This window comes from Podarcis erhardii (assembly GCF_964252035.2).
Source record: "Podarcis erhardii genome assembly, chromosome: 13".
Classification (NCBI taxonomy): Eukaryota; Metazoa; Chordata; class Lepidosauria; order Squamata; family Lacertidae; genus Podarcis; species Podarcis erhardii.
The window spans coordinates 34,939,210-34,956,159 of NC_138502.1; the positions used below are offsets into that span (position 1 = coordinate 34,939,210).

Sequence of the window (16,950 nt, forward strand, 5' to 3'; positions counted from 1 at the left end):
AGATATAGATAGATAGATAGATATAAATTTTATTAAATTTTCTGTCTTACATTTTATAATATTCATTTAAAGAAAATATCAATGACTTCCCTTCTTCTCTTCCCATGGTTCATTTTGCATATCATAAATCCCTGTATATTTTAAATAAACTAAACCATTCAGTATTCCATTATTACACCCATCAAAACTTACTTACGCTTTTGAATTTATCTGAATGCTGCCAACGTTTTCAAGTGTACACAATTCCTCCCCCCGTGTATTCAATAAACGTTTTCCAATCTTCTCTAAACGAGTTCTTCTTGTTCTCTTATTCTATATGTTAAGTCTGCAAGCTGCGCATATTCCATCAGTTTAAGTTGCCGTTCTTTTTTAGTTGTAACCTCACTCATTTTCCATTTTGGGGCTAACAAAACACAGGCCGCAGTGGTGGCATACATAAATAAACTTTTTTGACACTTGGGAATTTCTGCCTGAATTATTGCCAACAAAAAGGACTCTGATTTTTGGGGGAAAGGAGCTGGGACAGAGCAATGGGAGCTCATCCTGTCACGGGGATTTGAACCGCAGACCTTCTGATCGGCAAGCCCTAGGCTCAGTGGTTTAGACCACAGCGCCACCCTTATCCACCACGTCACATATTGATGATATTGTGCTCCAAAGCTCAGGATGGCCACACTCAGCGGTTTCACAGAGATGTTAAACTGCATGGGTACTAAATTCAAACTCTCCTGTAATTGTTGTTGTTGTTGTTGTTGTTGTTGTTTAGTCGTTTAGTCGTGTCCGACTCTTCATGACCCCATGGACCAGAGCACGCCAGGCACTTCTGTCTTCCACTGCCTCCCGCAGTTTGGTCAAACTCATGCTTGTAGCTTCAAGAACACTATCCAACCATCTCGTCCTCTGTCATCCCCTTCTCCTTGTGCCCTCCATCTTTCCTAACATTAGGGTCTTTTCCAGGGAGTCTTCTCTTCTCATGAGGTGGCCAAAGTACTGGAGCCTTAGCTTCAGGATCTGTCCTTCCAGTGAGCACTCAGGGCTGATTTCCTTCAGAATGGATGCGTTTGATCTTCTTGCAGTCCATGGGACTCTCAAGAGTCTTCTCCAGCACCATGTAGCAGCATAATCGCTGAAAAAGAGTCCCCACTACTCCTGACTGAGACAGCCTCCCCGTAAGGATGCCCCTGTCGAGGGTCTCGAAAGCACTGAGATGTAAAGGGAAATCAGCAGGGACACACTTCCCCTGCTCCCTCTCCTGACATAAGCCATCACACGGAGCAAGCAAATTCATCTCAAGTGCCCAAGCCAGACCTGAACCCCCAACTGAAATGGAAATGAAGCATGTAGTTCAGGGGTCAGCAAACTTTTTCAGCAGGGGGCTGGTCCACTGTCCCTCAGACCTTGTGGGGGGCTGGACTATATTTTGAAAAGAAAAAAAAATGAACAAATTCCTATGCCCCACAAATAACCCAGAGATTCATTTTAAATAAAAGCACACATTTGACACATGTAAAAACACCAGGCAGGCCCCACAAATAACCCAGAGATGCAGTTTAAATAAAAGGACACGCACGTTCTACTCATGTAAAAACACACTGATTGCAGGACCATCTGTGGGCCAGATTTAGAAGGTGTTTGGGCCGGATCCGGCCCCCGGGCCTTAGTTTGCCTACTCATGGTGTAGTTCAGGGGTGGCCAGCTCCCAAGAGACTGCGATCTACTCACAGAGTTAAAATCTGGCAGTGATCTACCCCCTTTCTGGGGGTTCGGGTCAAAGTTGTTATGTTTTTTCAAGGAAGAGGTAAAATGTTGAGCTTTTTTTAGGGGAGCCACAGTTGTTCAGCTTCTTTGGGGGTAGCCAGTGATCTACCGCAGATGTCTAGTGATCTACCGGTAGATCACGATCTACCTGTTGGACATGCCTGGTGTAGGTGATCTCTTACATGGTCATGCAAAAGGGATCCCTGCTGGTAACAGATTGCAAAGTACCACACTTGGGGCAGGTGGGCGTAGAGTCGGCTTTGCAATCATTTTCAGCGGGGTGGACCTGGAGTCGCCTTGATGTTGCGGCTCATTTCTGCGAACTAGCTTTTCAAGCAAAATACTTACAAGCGGGACGAAGATTTCATCAGTCAGGAGAGACGCTGGGGCGTTCTTTTTCTTTTCTGAGATGAGAGGCTTCACAAACACCACATACGGCTTGAACTCCGCCGTCCTCAAGTGCGTCACAGCCTAGGCAGGCAGGAATACAAAGGGAGAATCCCGTTCACCAATCTGTAAATGCTGTACAGTAACTTAAAGCAAGAAAACAAAACTAGAGCTGGTATTGCCCCCCCCCCCACACGCACGCACACACAGACAGCTTTCCGGGTCATGTGGCCAGCAGGACTAAACCACTTCTAGTGCAACAAGACACCGTGACGGAAACACCGTTTACCTTCCTGCTGCAGAGGTACCTATTTATCTACTTGCACTGGCATGCTTTCGAACTGCTAGGTTGGCAGGAGCTGGGACAGAGCAACGGGAGCTGACCCCGTTGCGGGGATTCAAACCGCCAACCTTCTGATCGGCAAGCCCAAGAGGCTCAGTGGTTTAACCCACAGCGCCACCCGCGTCCCTATGCTTAAGGAGGGAGCTTGCAATGGCCCTGGAAGCCTTATCCTTTTCACTGTGTAGTTAAACACTCTTTTGAAGCCACTGACCCCATCAGCAGTTTTAGGGGTTTGGTGTAGCATCACACTGCCTATCTGCCCCTGGAAAGACAGTATGATCCTATCCGGGGCAGACAAATCCACTGTTTCCCTCCTCCACCAACAGCTCTCTCTTGTCTGCAGTAAATCAATTTGTCTGCTCTCATCCTAAGGAGAGCAGCTTACAGCAGGGTTAGCCGACAAGGGACCCTCCCAATGTGAGGGACTACAACTCGCATCAGCCCCAGCCAGCGTGGCCAATGGACGATGGAAGCTGTAGTCCAAAAAATCTGAACAGCACCATAATGGCTCACCCTGGGTTACAGGCTCTCTTAAAAGAGAAAGGATCACGCCCCCAGCCAATAATAAGGAGCTTCTATGGCAACAGCTAGAGGCCTCAATTTGGCCAAACATATTTTGCTAGCCAGTAAGGGAAACAGTCCACCGAGTGGGAATTTGGTCTCAAAAAATCTTTTTAATATAATGGGGTGACTATAACCGAAACTGATCCATCGAAACCCAAGCAATGAACGAAAAGCTGGTGTAAAACCCATGTTCCTATAGGTAAGGTGGAACTGAAACACAATTCTGGAAGATAAGGTTTTTCTAAAAAAAAAAACCCAAAAAACCAATAATCGTGACAGTTTACCTCTGGCACGACATCCACAAGGCAAATTTTATTTCTGGACATGACCGACTGAATTGCCTCCAGGCTTGTCCCGTAGAGATTCTCTTTATACTCCCCATGTTCTACAAACCTGAAAACATTTAGGGAATTAAGTTGTGGAGCAGAATTCAAAGTATTCAGCTCAGATTTCAAAGTAGCAGAACTGTGTCATATGCTTATTACAGTACAACACTGTTTCCTCCAATAAAAAATAAAAAATGTTGGCTGCAGACAACGTGATTAAAAGGGATTACTGCTTTTGATCATTCTGGTGTCACCACCAGGAGAATAAAAAGCTAGAAATCTGAATCCATTCCAGAGAGAAATGCAGCCAACCAGCTTCACAAAACGGGGATAATCCTATCTAGACACTTATTTCTGGGGCAGAAAAGTCTTCAGAGTTGTGGCTATCAGCATGAAAAAAAGAAATCCTACCATGTCAGAGAGGAAGTTTAATATTTAGTATTTTACTTGACATGGGAAGGAAGGATTTTCTGTTGTTATAGGAATTCTAAGGGCTTAAATATATAAATTAAATGTCCATAAATGTACAAGGCAAACACATACACTGAGGGGGGGGAAGTATTTGATCCCCTGCTAAATTTGCCCGTTTGCCCTCTGACAAAGAAATGACCAGTCCATAATTTTAATGGTAGGTTTATTGTAGCTGTGAGAGACAGAACAACAGCAGGAAAACCCCCAGAAACCCAGAAGACAAAAGTCAGAGATTTCTTATTCTTCCGGTAAGTTTCACCATTTCTGCGTATTCCATAAGTTTTTGTATCCATTCTTCCTTTGCTGGGACTTCGGCTTCTTTCCATTTGGGGGCAAGTAACATTCTTGCTGATGTAGTAGCATACATAAATAAATTTCTATACGTTTTAGGTAGTTCTGTCCCTATAATTCCCAAAAGAAAAGCTTCTGGTGTGGTTTCTTTTTTACAAAGATTATTTCAAACATCTTTTTCATTTCATTATATATCATTTCCCAGATTTGTTCATGCTGACGGGCCTATGCAGTTGTTTCAAATGTGCCTTGAGCAGTCGGGTGATTTTAATGATTGCTACATATTGCTTTTACATGTTTTCATGTGGTTGCATGCTGCCCTGATGCTCTGCAAGAGGGTGGCATGTAAATACTGTACTTTTACAGAAAAATTACATGGATAACCTGACTGTTCTTGTTATGTAGTGAAGTTCTCACCCTGGGCCAGCAGGGGGATACTGTAGATAGTTCAGGTCCACATATGCAAATAAGGGATTGAAAGTGACGTTCAGTGATTGGCTAGTTACAGAAAATGGTTACTGTTGTGTTCTAGTGGAGCTCTATATAAGCAGGCTGGCTGAACCCTTGAGTTCAGTTCTGTTCTGGCCTGTGAATAAACAAGAGCTGTTTGAAGAATCGCTGTGTCGTCTGAAATGTTCACCCACAACTTAACAGTTCTCAAATACCAGCTGATGATCTTTTGTGGGGTTAGATTCTGCCATACTAGATGGCTGTTTTGGGGGTACTCCATATGATAAAACGGCTCTGCCCCTGTGAAGCAACAGAAGCATTAAGACCTGCTCTTTTTGCATGCAACTTTTGCAGAGATGAGCAAAATAGGTTGCGTACTCTCATCCTACTAAAATAGTCAGGGAGGACTTTTGAATGGTATGTGGCCTACTTACTGCTTGACTTGAACAAAATAATAGTGGAAAGAGTTCCTAGGTTTCTCCTTTCAAAGAACCATGAAGGGGCTTTAATTTAATTGTATTTTTGGCTTGCTTCTGGGCTATAGTTTATATAAGCACCATATATTTTAACTGTGTAAAGTTAGAAATTGTATGATTTTGTTCTGTTTTTGCTGGGTCTGTGACCATATAATAAAAAAAACCCCACTGTTGTAGTTTTGCCATTCACTACAGTCCCATATTAAGAAAATGTATGCAGCTCAACAACAAAAATTCCCTGGCCAGTTCTTTTTTAAGAGCCCAGAAGCTTCTATTATCAAAGAGGATAGTAGCGTCTCTGCATATAGATCAGATTCTGGAGTCTTCCCCGGAAGAGACATACTTTCATTTCCCCCCAACAAAAGCACAAGACATCAAGGCCTACTTGTTGTGCTGCACATCTGTCTCAAATGACTGCTTGGAAACAAAATTGTATTCCACGCCTTCCTTTTCGTGGCTCTTCTTCGACCTTGTGGTATCTGGGGGAGAGAGAGAGGAAGCCAAGAATCAGACCATATCAACATGACAAATGTGGCACTGCTATTTGCAAAGGAGAATTTGTTCTGGCCAGGGGCGTAGCAAGGGGGGTGCGGCAGGTGTGGCCCGCCCTGGGTGCCCCACTGACAAAATGGCGGGCAGCACTCACCGCTGGGCCTGCAGTGTGCCCGAGCCACACATCTCTTTTTTTAAAAAATAATTTTTATTAGTTTTCATAAAACCAAAAAACACACAAATAAACAACACATGACTTCCCCACGCCTCCCCTTCACTGCACCCCTGTTTCAGAAATTTTTAGCAATCCTTCATTCCTTTTCAATATTTCGTTTCCCTCAAAATTTTCTTAACTTAACTATTTACAGCTATAGTTCTTTATTTCTTAACCCTTAACATTTTATCAGTCCGAAATTTTGCAACAGTTCTTAAGATATAGTTTAAATTTTTTCCAGTCTTCTTCCACCATCTCTCTCCTTTGATCACGGATTCTGCCGGTCATCTCTGCCAGTCCCATAAATTCAGTCACCTTCGTCTGCCATTCTTCCAGAGTAGGTAATTCTTGCATCTTCCAATACTTTGCCAGGAGAATTCTTGCTGCTGTGGTTGCGTACATAAAAAAGGTTTTATCTTTCTTTGGTACCAATTGGCCGACCATGCCCAAGAGAAAAGCCTCCGGTTTCTTTGCAAATGTCCACTTAAGGACTTTCTTAATTTCATTATAGATCATTTCCCAGTAGGCTTTAACCTTTGGGCAGGTCCACCAAAGATGATAGAAAGTTCCTTCGCATTCATTACATTTCCAGCATTTATTATTGGGCAAATGATATATCTTTGCAAGCTTGACTGGAGTCATGTACCACCTATAGATCATTTTCATTATGTTTTCTTTCAAGGCACTACATGCCGTAAATTTAAGGCCTGTGGTCCATAACTGCTCCCAGTCAGCAAACATAATATCATGACCAACATCTTGTGCCCACTTAATCATAGCTGATTTAACTGTTTCATCCTGTGTATTCCATTTCAGCAACAAGTTATACATTTTAGACAGATTCTTAGTATTGGTCTCTAACAGTTCTGTTTCCAATTTTGACCTCTCTTTCTGAAATCCTAATTTCTTGTCCTGCTTAAAAGTCTCATTTATCTGATAATAATGTAACCAGTCTCGAACTTTGGATTTTAATTTCTCAAAGCTCTGTAATTTGACATTTTCACCATCATACTCTATAATTTCACTATATTTTGGCCAATTTGAATCCATATTAAGTTTTTTAACTGCTCTAGCTTCCATTGGTGACAACCATCTGGGTGTTTTATTTTCCAACAAATCCTTATATCGATTCCAAACATTATATAAAGCTTTCCTGACAATATGATTTTTAAAGCCTTTATAGATCTTTGCCTTGTCATACCATAAATATGCATGCCAGCCAAAATTGTTATCATACCCTTCCAAATCTAAAATATCTGTATCTTCAAGAAGTAGCCATTGCTTCAGCCAGCAGAAAGCTGCTGCTTCATAATAGAGTCTTAAGTCCGGCAGCGCAAACCCCCCCCTTTCTTTTGCATCAGTTAAAATCTTAAATTTTATTCTGGGTTTTTTGCCCTGCCAGACAAATTTTGATATATCTTTCTGCCACTTCTTGAAACAATCCATCTTATCTATAATTTGTAGTGTCTGGAACAAAAACAACAATCTCGGCAATACATTCATCTTAATAACAGCAATTCGGCCTAACAAGGATAATCTCAATCTAGACCATGTGTCAAAATCTTTCTTCACTTCCGACCAACATTTCTCATAGTTATCTTTAAACAAATTCATATTTTTAGATGTTAGATTCACCCCTAGATATTTCACCTTTTTTGTTATCTCCAAGCCAGTTTCTCTTTGAAAGCTATCTTTTTCCCCCATCGTTAGATTTTTTTCCAGTACCTTTGTCTTTTGTTTGTTTAATTTAAAACCAGCCACCTGACCAAATATATCAATTAACTCTAAAACTCTTTTTGTACTGGCTGCTGGCTGTTGTAAAGTCAAAACTAGATCATCTGCAAATGCTCTTAACTTATATTGTTTGGCTCCGAGGTATATTCCTTCAACCAGCTGGTCCCTTCTAATCATATTCAACAACACCTCCAGGACCGATATAAACAATAGAGGGGATATTGGGCAACCCGGTCGTGTCCCTTTTTCTATTGGAATTTCATCCATGACTACACCATTCACAATTAATTTAGCTTTTTGCTCTGAATATATTGCACCTATACCGTTTTCAAAGTTTTGGCCTACCCCCATCCCATGGAGATTCCTCTTCATAAAACTCCAAGAGATATTGTCAAAGGCTTTCTCCGCGTCCACAAAAATTAAAACTGCTTTTCTATTTATATCAGTCTCCAGTAGTTCCAAAATATCTATAATATTCCTTACATTCTCTGACATATGTCTCCCTGGGAGAAAGCCTGTTTGATCTTTATGAATCTCCTCTAACAACACTTTTTTAAATCTTTTTGCTAAAATGTCTGCAAAAATTTTATAATCCACATTTAAGAGTGATATAGGGCGGTAGTTCTTAACTTGATGTTTCTCAGTTTCTGTCTTCGGTATAAGTGAGATGAATGCTTCTTTCCACGATTCGGGAGCCTTTTTCCCCTCCAAAATTTGGTTACACACTTCTTTCAGTGGTTGTATTAACCATTCCTTCATTTCTTTATAATATCTTGCCGTCAGTCCATCTGGCCCTGGTGATTTTCCTAGTTGCATATTCTGGATGGCACCCTCGATTTCCTGATTCGTAATTTTTTCATTTAAACTCCTCTTATTTTTTTCCGAGATCTTTGATAGTCCATATTTTTTAATAAATTCTTCTATCTCTTGTTCATCTTTCGGCCCTTGTGCATATAATTTCTTAAAGAAACTTTGAAAACAATTACTAATTTCATTTGGTTTATTTATAAATTTTCCCTCTACTTCAAGGGACGTCACAGTGTTCAGCTTTTGTCTCTTTTTCAATTGCCATGACAGCAATTTCCCACATTTGTCAGCTGATTCAAAAGTTTTTTGCCTCATTTGTTTTATTTTCCATTCTATTTCTTGGTTCATCAGTTCCATGTATTGGGTCTGGTAGTATTTTATTTCTCTTAAAATTTCCTGAGATTTTGGTTTTGACCTCAGTTTCTTCTCTCCTTCTTTCATCTGATTCCAAATTTTTTCTTTCTTCTCATTCTGTTGTTTCCTTTTTATCGAATTTTGTTGAATTAGGAAACCACGCATGACAGCCTTACTTGCGTCCCATATTATTCTTCTTTCCAGGTCTGTTCCTAGATTTATTTCAAAGTAATCTTTCAGAGTCTTTTGGGCCTTTTTTACAATTGCTTCATCTCTAAAAAGGGTGTCATTCATTCTCCATCTAAAAGTTCCAGCTGTTGTCAATTTCATTTCCATCTTTACTGCGTTATGATCAGAGCAAGTTTTTGGGCAGATTTCTGTATTTTTAACCCTTGGTGCCAGATTACTAGAAATCCATATTTGGTCAATCCTGGTCCATGTCATTTTTGCTTCAGAGAAGAAGGTCCCCTCTCTTTCCAGAGGATTCCTTGTTCTCCAAATGTCAATCAAGTCCATTGTGTCAGTCAGTTCAAAAAAAGTCTTTGGAAGTCTCCCATCCTTAGAGATTACTTGTCTTTGAGCTTTATCCATGTTTGTGGAGACAACTCCATTCATATCGCCCATCATTATAATTTTATAGTCCATAAAGTCGGTTAATGTCTCATGCAACTTCTTGAAAAACTCAGCCTTCCCCTCATTAGGTGCATAAATACCTACAATCAAAATTTTTTCTCCTTGCATTTGAATTTCCACTGCCAGAAATCTTCCTTGTTCATCCTTGAAAATCATTTTTGGTTCCCATTTCTCCTTAACATAGATCACCACTCCTCTTTTCTTAACCTTATCTGAGGAAATAAATTCCAGTCCTAATCTTTTATTTGTCAAAAGTTTTCTATGTATTCTGGCAATATGAGTTTCTTGCAAACATATTATGTCTAATTGCTCTTTCTTTAATATATGAAACACTTGAGTCCTTTTTCGGGGATGGTTAAGACCATTGCAGTTCCAACTCAGAAGTTGCAGAGACATATTTGTTATTGGGTGTCTTTTCCACCAACCGCTCCAAGTTCTTGTTCCTGATCAGTCGGTGCTGGAGTCAGTCCAAATGATAAGTTTGCAATATCCGGTATTTCCCTCTCACTCACGGTTCCTTTCTGAAAGTCCTCAAAATTTCTCTCCAGAAAATGTTCCTTATCTTGGATTGTTTTTATTTTAATTTTCTTCCCTTTAAAGTTAAAGGACAACCCTTGTGGGAACTCCCATCTGAATGGAGTGTTGTTTTGTTTCAGCAAGTCCACTAAGTCTTTAAATTGAGTCCTCACTCCCAAAAAATATTTAGGAATATCTTTGTAAATCTGTATTTGAGAATTCTTAATAATCAGTGCCTTCTGGAAATGTAGGTTCAATATTTTATCTCTTTCTTCCTTGGATCTTAAAGTGATTAAACAATCCCTTGGTTTCTTGCCTTGCTTCCTGCCAATCCGGAAGGCTGTAGTTATTACAAATTCATCTTCTTCTCCTTCTAATTCATCCGTCCAAAATTCTTGAAATTTGTCTGTGAGAAATTCCCCAAGGTTGCCCTCTTCCTCCTCTGGTACCAGTCTCAATTTCAGATTCTTGCCTTTCCTCTCCAGTTCCATAAGAGCTAAGGTTGCATCATGTTCATGTACCTTCTTTACAATAGGTACAAATTTTCCCTTGACTTCCTCGGCAGTAATTTTAGCAGTCTCGGCTATTTTCCTTGTTTCCGTACTTTCTTGTATTAAACGATTTATAGACTCTGTGTTAGACGATATTGTCGTTGTGTTCAAGTCCAATCTTGTTGTTAATTCTGTCAGTTTCTTAGAGTTCTCTGTAGATTGCTTAGTGAGTACTTCTAAAGATTGATATATTTTGAGCAGTGCCTGTGTCATAGAATCCATTGATGCTGTTGTTACTTTTTCTTGTCCAGCTGCTGCTCCTGATATAGAGCTTCTTTTCTGAGCCTGCTTTTGAGCTTGCTTTGTTTTGCTTCTTGTTGATATTTCATCCAGTGGCGTGCTCATAACTCAAGGTCGTTCCCACAGGAAGATTGCAAGTGGAAAAACCCAGTTCTTGCCTCAGTGCTGCAGTCTTTCTTTTAATCCTCTAGAGGGGGAAATTGTATCCAAGCAGGAATAACAAAGAAACAGGGAAGCAAGTAGCCATACAATGTCCCAAAGGAGATAAAATCCAACCCAAAGTCCTACTTTGTTGCCATTTGAAAATCTGGGTCTGCCAAGTAAAGTCCCGTTACTATGTTTCAAATATAGTCTTACTTTATATCCGTAGTCCTCTCTTTTTTGACAGTTCGTTTCTAGGCGCTCACCGCTCAGGCAGCCTGATCAAAGGTATCGGCAGCGGAGAGTTTCCCTTTCAAAGCTTACTTCTTCTAGCGGGTTAGATTAAGCCAAATTTTCCTTCCCCCCTACTCCCGCTCCGTGGGGGGAAGGTCTTTTCAATGTCGGGGTTTAGCAAAGTTCAAATAAAACGTTCCCTTTAAATACAGCTAGCTCTTTTCATTGCTGCGTTAATCGTGCAGTTCCGGGAGGCTGACTTCCTTAATTTTGCCTTTCCCGTTTTCAGCCGAATCTTCTTAAAAATAGTCCTTTTCAAATATTTTGTAATTCCTACTCACAGGTTTTGTTGCCAATCTGTAATTTTCAGGAAGGAATCGGCGCTCTCCGTCAATGGCGACGCGGCTTCGCTCCACGAGCTGGGTTGCGATCCTCAGCACCGCACTCACACCCGATGCCGCTCCGGAGCCTTTAAAAAGGCTCCTTCGCAATACCGGGGGGTGCAAAGGTGCCCACCGAATCTCCTTGTTCACAGGCTTCAGCGCCTGTGATTTTAGGGGTCCCCCGCTCGCCGTAGCGGGTCAGACCCGAACCCGTGGAGCAGTCCTGCCTCGGAGCTCAAGGCAAAGACCGCCATTAAGACGCTGGCGCCGACCGGAAGTCCGAGCCACACATCTCAGGCACCCGCAGGCACCACCCTGTCTGCCCGCTGCCTCCCCCCCCCAGCTGTTGGCCGGCTGAGGCCCCATCGCACACCCTGTCCCTATGGGTGCTGTGTGCCCCATCCCTACGTGCGGTTTGCCCTGCCCCTGCGTGTGCCGCCTCAGGTGCCCAAGAGGCTTCCTTCGCTGCTGCTTCTGGGTGGCAAAGGAAGAACCAATCCCCAAGGCTTAATTATTGAAACACTTTATTGTCACTTGTACAACTTGTATACGGTGAGATTACACGAGCACCCCCCACTCAGCTCTCTTAGTCTTAATTCCCCTTGTTTACTGACGCACACCCACCCAACCCGAAAGTCAGTTGCCCTGTTGTTATCTTTTCATTCAGCAGCCTAACAGCCCATGGATAGAAGCTGTTCTTTACCCTGTTGGTGCAACTAATTATGCTTCTATATCTTCTGCCTGAGCGCAGGAGATCAAGAAAGTGCCGGCCAGGGTGTGAATCATCCCTGAGAATTTTCCTCACTCTCCTGAGGCAACGTTCTTTGGCTATCCAGCGGATTCACGGAACAGCCCATAATATCTTGTGCTGTATTCACCACCCTCTGTAGGCACTTCCTATCAGATGATGTCAAACCAGTGTACCACACCGTGATGCAGTATGAAAGGACACTTTCTACTGTGGACCGGTAGAAGGAGATCATGAAATGTTGATTGACATCATTCTTCCGCAATACTCTGAGGAGATGGAGTCTCTGTTGGGCTTTCTTAACCACCTGGGTTGTATTTATTTTCCAAGTTAGGTCTTCACTGAGATAAACTCCTGGGAATTTAAAAGAAGAGACTCTCTCCACACAGCCCTCCCCGATGTACAGCAGAGCTAGTTCTCCTCTCTTCCTCCGAAAGCCCAACACCATCTCATAATGAGGTAGAACTTAAGGACAGGCTGCCTGGATCAAGCCAATGGCCTAGGCAAACTCACCCCTCCAGATGTTTTGGGACTACCTTCTGATCGGCAAGCCCTAGGCTCAGTGGTTTAACCCACAGCGCCACCCTAAAAACAAGCACCACTGGACCATCCCCAGAGTTGACATGCAGTGCTCTGAATTCAGGCGCCAGGTCCCCCACCCCTGGTTTAAAGCACTGTTTGTGCGATCGTGCATTTGAAATCATCGAGACTCGCCACCCCCACCCACCGCCTGCCCGCTGATAATTGCTATTTTAAAAACTCAGTCATTTTGTTTCTAACAAAAAAAAAAAAAATGCTCAGGAGAAAAAGGGAGGGTGTTTGTGCCTTGAATAGCTCCTTCTGCTCCAAACTAGTAGAATTTGTTCCTTCCTGATCTTCATCCTCTAGAGATGAATACATACCGTATTTTTCCGTGTATAAGACTAGGGTTTTTTTCCTTTAAAAATGCTGTTGATAGGCTGGCGCTGCGGTGAGCGGCCAGTTGAATGGCGGTTGCTGTAGGCTAGGCATAGGCAAACTCGGCCCTCCAGATGTTTTTTCTGCCTACAACTCCCATCATCCCTAGCTAACACGACCAGTGGTCAGGGATGATGGGAAATGTAGTCTCAAAACATTTGGAGAGCTGAGTTTGCCTATGCCTGCTGTAGGCAATCGGGCAACCGAATAGCAGTTGGTGGCGGCGAGCGGTCCGTTGAATGGTGGTTGGTGGCCGGTGATTGGTAAGGTGGGTGAGCGATTTTCGACAACCCCCCCCCAAAAAAAGCTCAAAAACTGTGGGCAATCCCCTCCAAAAAAAACCTCAACAACTCTGGGCAATCTCCCTCCATTTCTTTAATCTAAGTTCCCCAAAATAGGGGACATCTTATACATGGGAGCGTCTTATAGACTAGAAAATATGTTATGAGACAACAGCATAGCAAGTGTGCTTCCGACAGGATAGAGTCCCTGGTAGTGAAAGAGAGGAGAGGTGCGTCTGTTTGTGTGTGTGTACATTTCCCCCTGGCATTTTTGTTTTAGCTTAATTCATGTGTTTTTTGGGGGGAGTGGGGTTTAGGGCCGAAAAGCAGCATAGAAAGAAAAAAACCTGAAGCCTTCCTTGTAGGAATTCTAGGTGCTGAAATCCCAAAGATGCAGAAAATACTATTTATATATGCGACTACGGCTGCGCATATGTTATAGGCCCAGAGATGGAAAGAAGATAAAGTTCCAACCAGAGAAGAATGGCAGATTAAGTTGATGGATTATGCTGAAAAGGCAAAAACGACTGGAAGAACCAGAAATCAGGAAGACCAAATTTTTAATAAGGAATGGGGGGGAATTATAATTTATCTTTAAAATCGTTGTAAATAGTTAAAACCATTAGTAGGATTGGAATATCACTTGTAGTTTAATGGTGAATTGTGGACATAATGGAGATGTAAAAGATTTGGATTATTATAAAAGATGCGGGAGGAAATGATTAACAATAGGACCCACAAAGGGGAGAAAGGAAGTCCAGGAAATTCTTTGGACTCTTGTTTTTATATTGTATGTTGGATATATGATTGTAAAACTTTAATTTGAAAAATCAAATAAATTTATTTTTTTAAAAAGAAAAGCAGCATGGAAATGCCAAAATGAAGACATTATGTAATAAAACGGCAGTGCTAGTAAATTTCATACTTTAACAAATGTTATGTTCAACCCAGAACCTGTTACTGCTGTAGCGAAGTCTTTGAGTGTTCACCCTGGATTTTCCTGCTGTTTTTACTCTTATATCATGTGCAATACAGTGGTACCTCGGGTTACATACGCTTCAGGTTACAGACGCTTCAGGTTACAGACTCTGCTAACCCAGAAATAGTACCTCGGGTTAAGAACTTTGCTTCAGGATGAGAACAGAAATCGTGCTCCGGTGTTGCGGTGGCAGCGGGAGGCCCCATTAACTAAAGTGGTGCTTCAGGTTAAGAACAGTTTCAGGTTAAGAATGGACCTCCGGAACGAATTAAGTACTTAACCCGAGGTACCACTGTATTATCCATCTTCAACTGCAGCTACGTTCTTGTGCTATACAGATCTTTGGTCTGTTTTTTAGTTCCTAACCTTTAGGGCCTAAGGCTTATATCTTAAGTGATTCTCCCATCCTCCATGGTATATCTGCAAACACAACCTCATTTTGCATGAACGGTATTGTTCTGGCTACATAAAAGTTTGGAGAATGAGTTTGCTGTTTGCAAAGTACACTGTGTTTGGGGTGGTTGGTTTAAAAGTCTTGTTTCTATCCACATGCAATGTCTGAAGGGTTTCAATCACTCGAGGAGGAGAAGCAAACACATGCCCTTCATAAACTCTGTGTCCTCTGGGCAGGGCTCCAGCCGAAGTCCCGTAGTTGCCAACTCTCTTACGGCTGGGCAGGAGACAGGCAGTTTTTCAGGCTCATGTTGCTCCCTCCCTCCCCCTCCGAAAATTGATTTCCTAACTTGGGCTGCATTCTGCGGCTTTCACCTTGGTCGCGGTTTCCTAAACCATGTTCTTGTCAATTAACTGAACTGCCCCAGAAATTCGGTTGAGCTTGCTGGATGGAAGCGAAACCACTTGACGGCCAACCCAACTCCCCCCCCCCCTTCATTTGCAAGTTAATGAAGACAACACTAACTAAAATTGAGCTTACGATGCAGCTTTGGAACTTGGCAAGAGACAGTATCTGAACACGTTTTTTCTTTCTTTTCGCAACGCCATCCTCCACCCCATACATTTAAGACTGTACAGTGGTACCTCGGGTTACTTACGTTTCAGGTTACAGATACTTCAGGTTACAGACTCTGCTAACCCAGTAATAGTACCTCGGGTTAAGAACTTTGCTTCAGGATGAGAACAGAAATCGTGCTCCAGCGTCGCGGCGGCAGCAGGAGGCCACATTAGCTAAAGTGGTGCTTCAGGTTAAGAACAGTTTCAGGTTGAAAACGGACCTCCGGAATGAATTAAGTACTTAACCCGAGGTACCACTGTACTCTGAATTGATGGAAAGGTTTCATTATGTCTGCTTGGTCTTCTTTCTGCTTTTATTATTAAGTCAGGCCGGCCCACACATGAAGCAAGGTGAAGCAACTGCTTCAGGGAACATTTTGGACTCACAGCTGCCCATGGAGGCACAGGTCAAGTCTGTGTACAGTTTCCCTTGATTTGCCTGGTAACAAAGAGACTGAGAAGAGAGATGATAGCCATCTTCAATTATCTCAAGGGCTGTCACATGGAAGATGGAGCAAGCTTGTTTTCTCCTTCTCCAGAGGGTAGCACTCGAACCACTGGGTTCAAGTTACACGAAAGGAGATTCCAACTAAACATGAGGAAGAACTTTCTGATTATAAGAGCTGTTTGACAGTGGAACGGTCTCGCTCGGGAGGTGGTGGACTCTCCTTCCTGGGAGATGTTCAAGCAGAGGTTGGATGGTCATCTGTCATGAATGCCGGACTTGAGAGTCCCACATTGCAGGGGTTTGGCTTAGATGACACTCGGGGTCCCTGCCACCTCTACAATTCTATGGTTCTATGCAGTGCTATTTTTCTAGAAAAAGAGATGCCGGAACTCACCATGAACGCCTCCCTTGTTCTCTTATGATGGGCAATGGTGCACACCTGAGAGGTGCTGAAACTGAGTTCTGGTGAGTTCCGGCTGAAAAAAGTCCTGGCCTGGGTGGAATGTTGCAGAATCTAGCTCTGTGGTCCCCAACATGGGGCACACACCCCACGGGGGGGAATGTGATTTTTAAGGGGGGCAATTTGGAAGCTTGTTTAGACCAAGTTAATGGCCTTTCAGGCTTCCTCAACATGAATAGTTCACTTTTGAATAATAAGAATTACAGTGGTACCTCGGGTTAAGTATTTAATTCGTTCTTAACCTGAAACTGTTCTTAACCTGAAGCACCACTTTAGCTAATGGGACCTCCTGCTGCCGCCGCGCCACCACCGTGTGATTTCTGTTCTCATCCTGAAGCAAAGTTCTTAACCCGAGGTACTATTTCTGGGTTAGCAGAGTCTGTAACCTGAAGCGTCTGTAACCCAAGGTGCCACTGTATATGTCACAGCGGGGGACAGCGATCAGGATTTTAGAGATGCTTAGGTGGGGCATGGCCAAAAAAAGGTTGGGAACCACTGATCTAGCTCCTCTTGGTGGGTAAATTTTATTTTTTCATAGCACAGAACACACCACACCTCAGGAACGGGAAGCACTTTTTCAGTTGGCGGTCATGTTGTATCAAAAGTAATCCGTCAGGGTCTGATTGGCACCCTCTTTCCTCCTCCTTGACACCCCCATGAAATTAGGCCAAAGGAATAAATCAGGCTGGGGGTTGTAGGTT

The 16,950-nt window shown here is 42.7% G+C and overlaps 1 protein-coding gene across 5 annotated transcripts in view; it reads right to left on the reverse strand.

The window, feature by feature from the left end:
* Positions 1 to 16,950, reverse strand: part of MPP3 (MAGUK p55 scaffold protein 3) — an 86,981-nt gene that overhangs the window by 2,029 nt on the left and 68,002 nt on the right. For all 5 annotated transcript variants that reach the window (XM_081837903.1, XM_081837905.1, XM_081837904.1 and 2 more), the window contains 3 exons: positions 5,452 to 5,545; positions 3,337 to 3,445; positions 2,107 to 2,229 (listed from right to left, as the gene is read on the reverse strand). In XM_081837903.1, the coding sequence (XP_081694029.1) occupies positions 2,107 to 2,229; positions 3,337 to 3,445; positions 5,452 to 5,545 (326 nt within the window). The remainder of the gene's footprint in view (positions 1 to 2,106; positions 2,230 to 3,336; positions 3,446 to 5,451; positions 5,546 to 16,950) is intronic.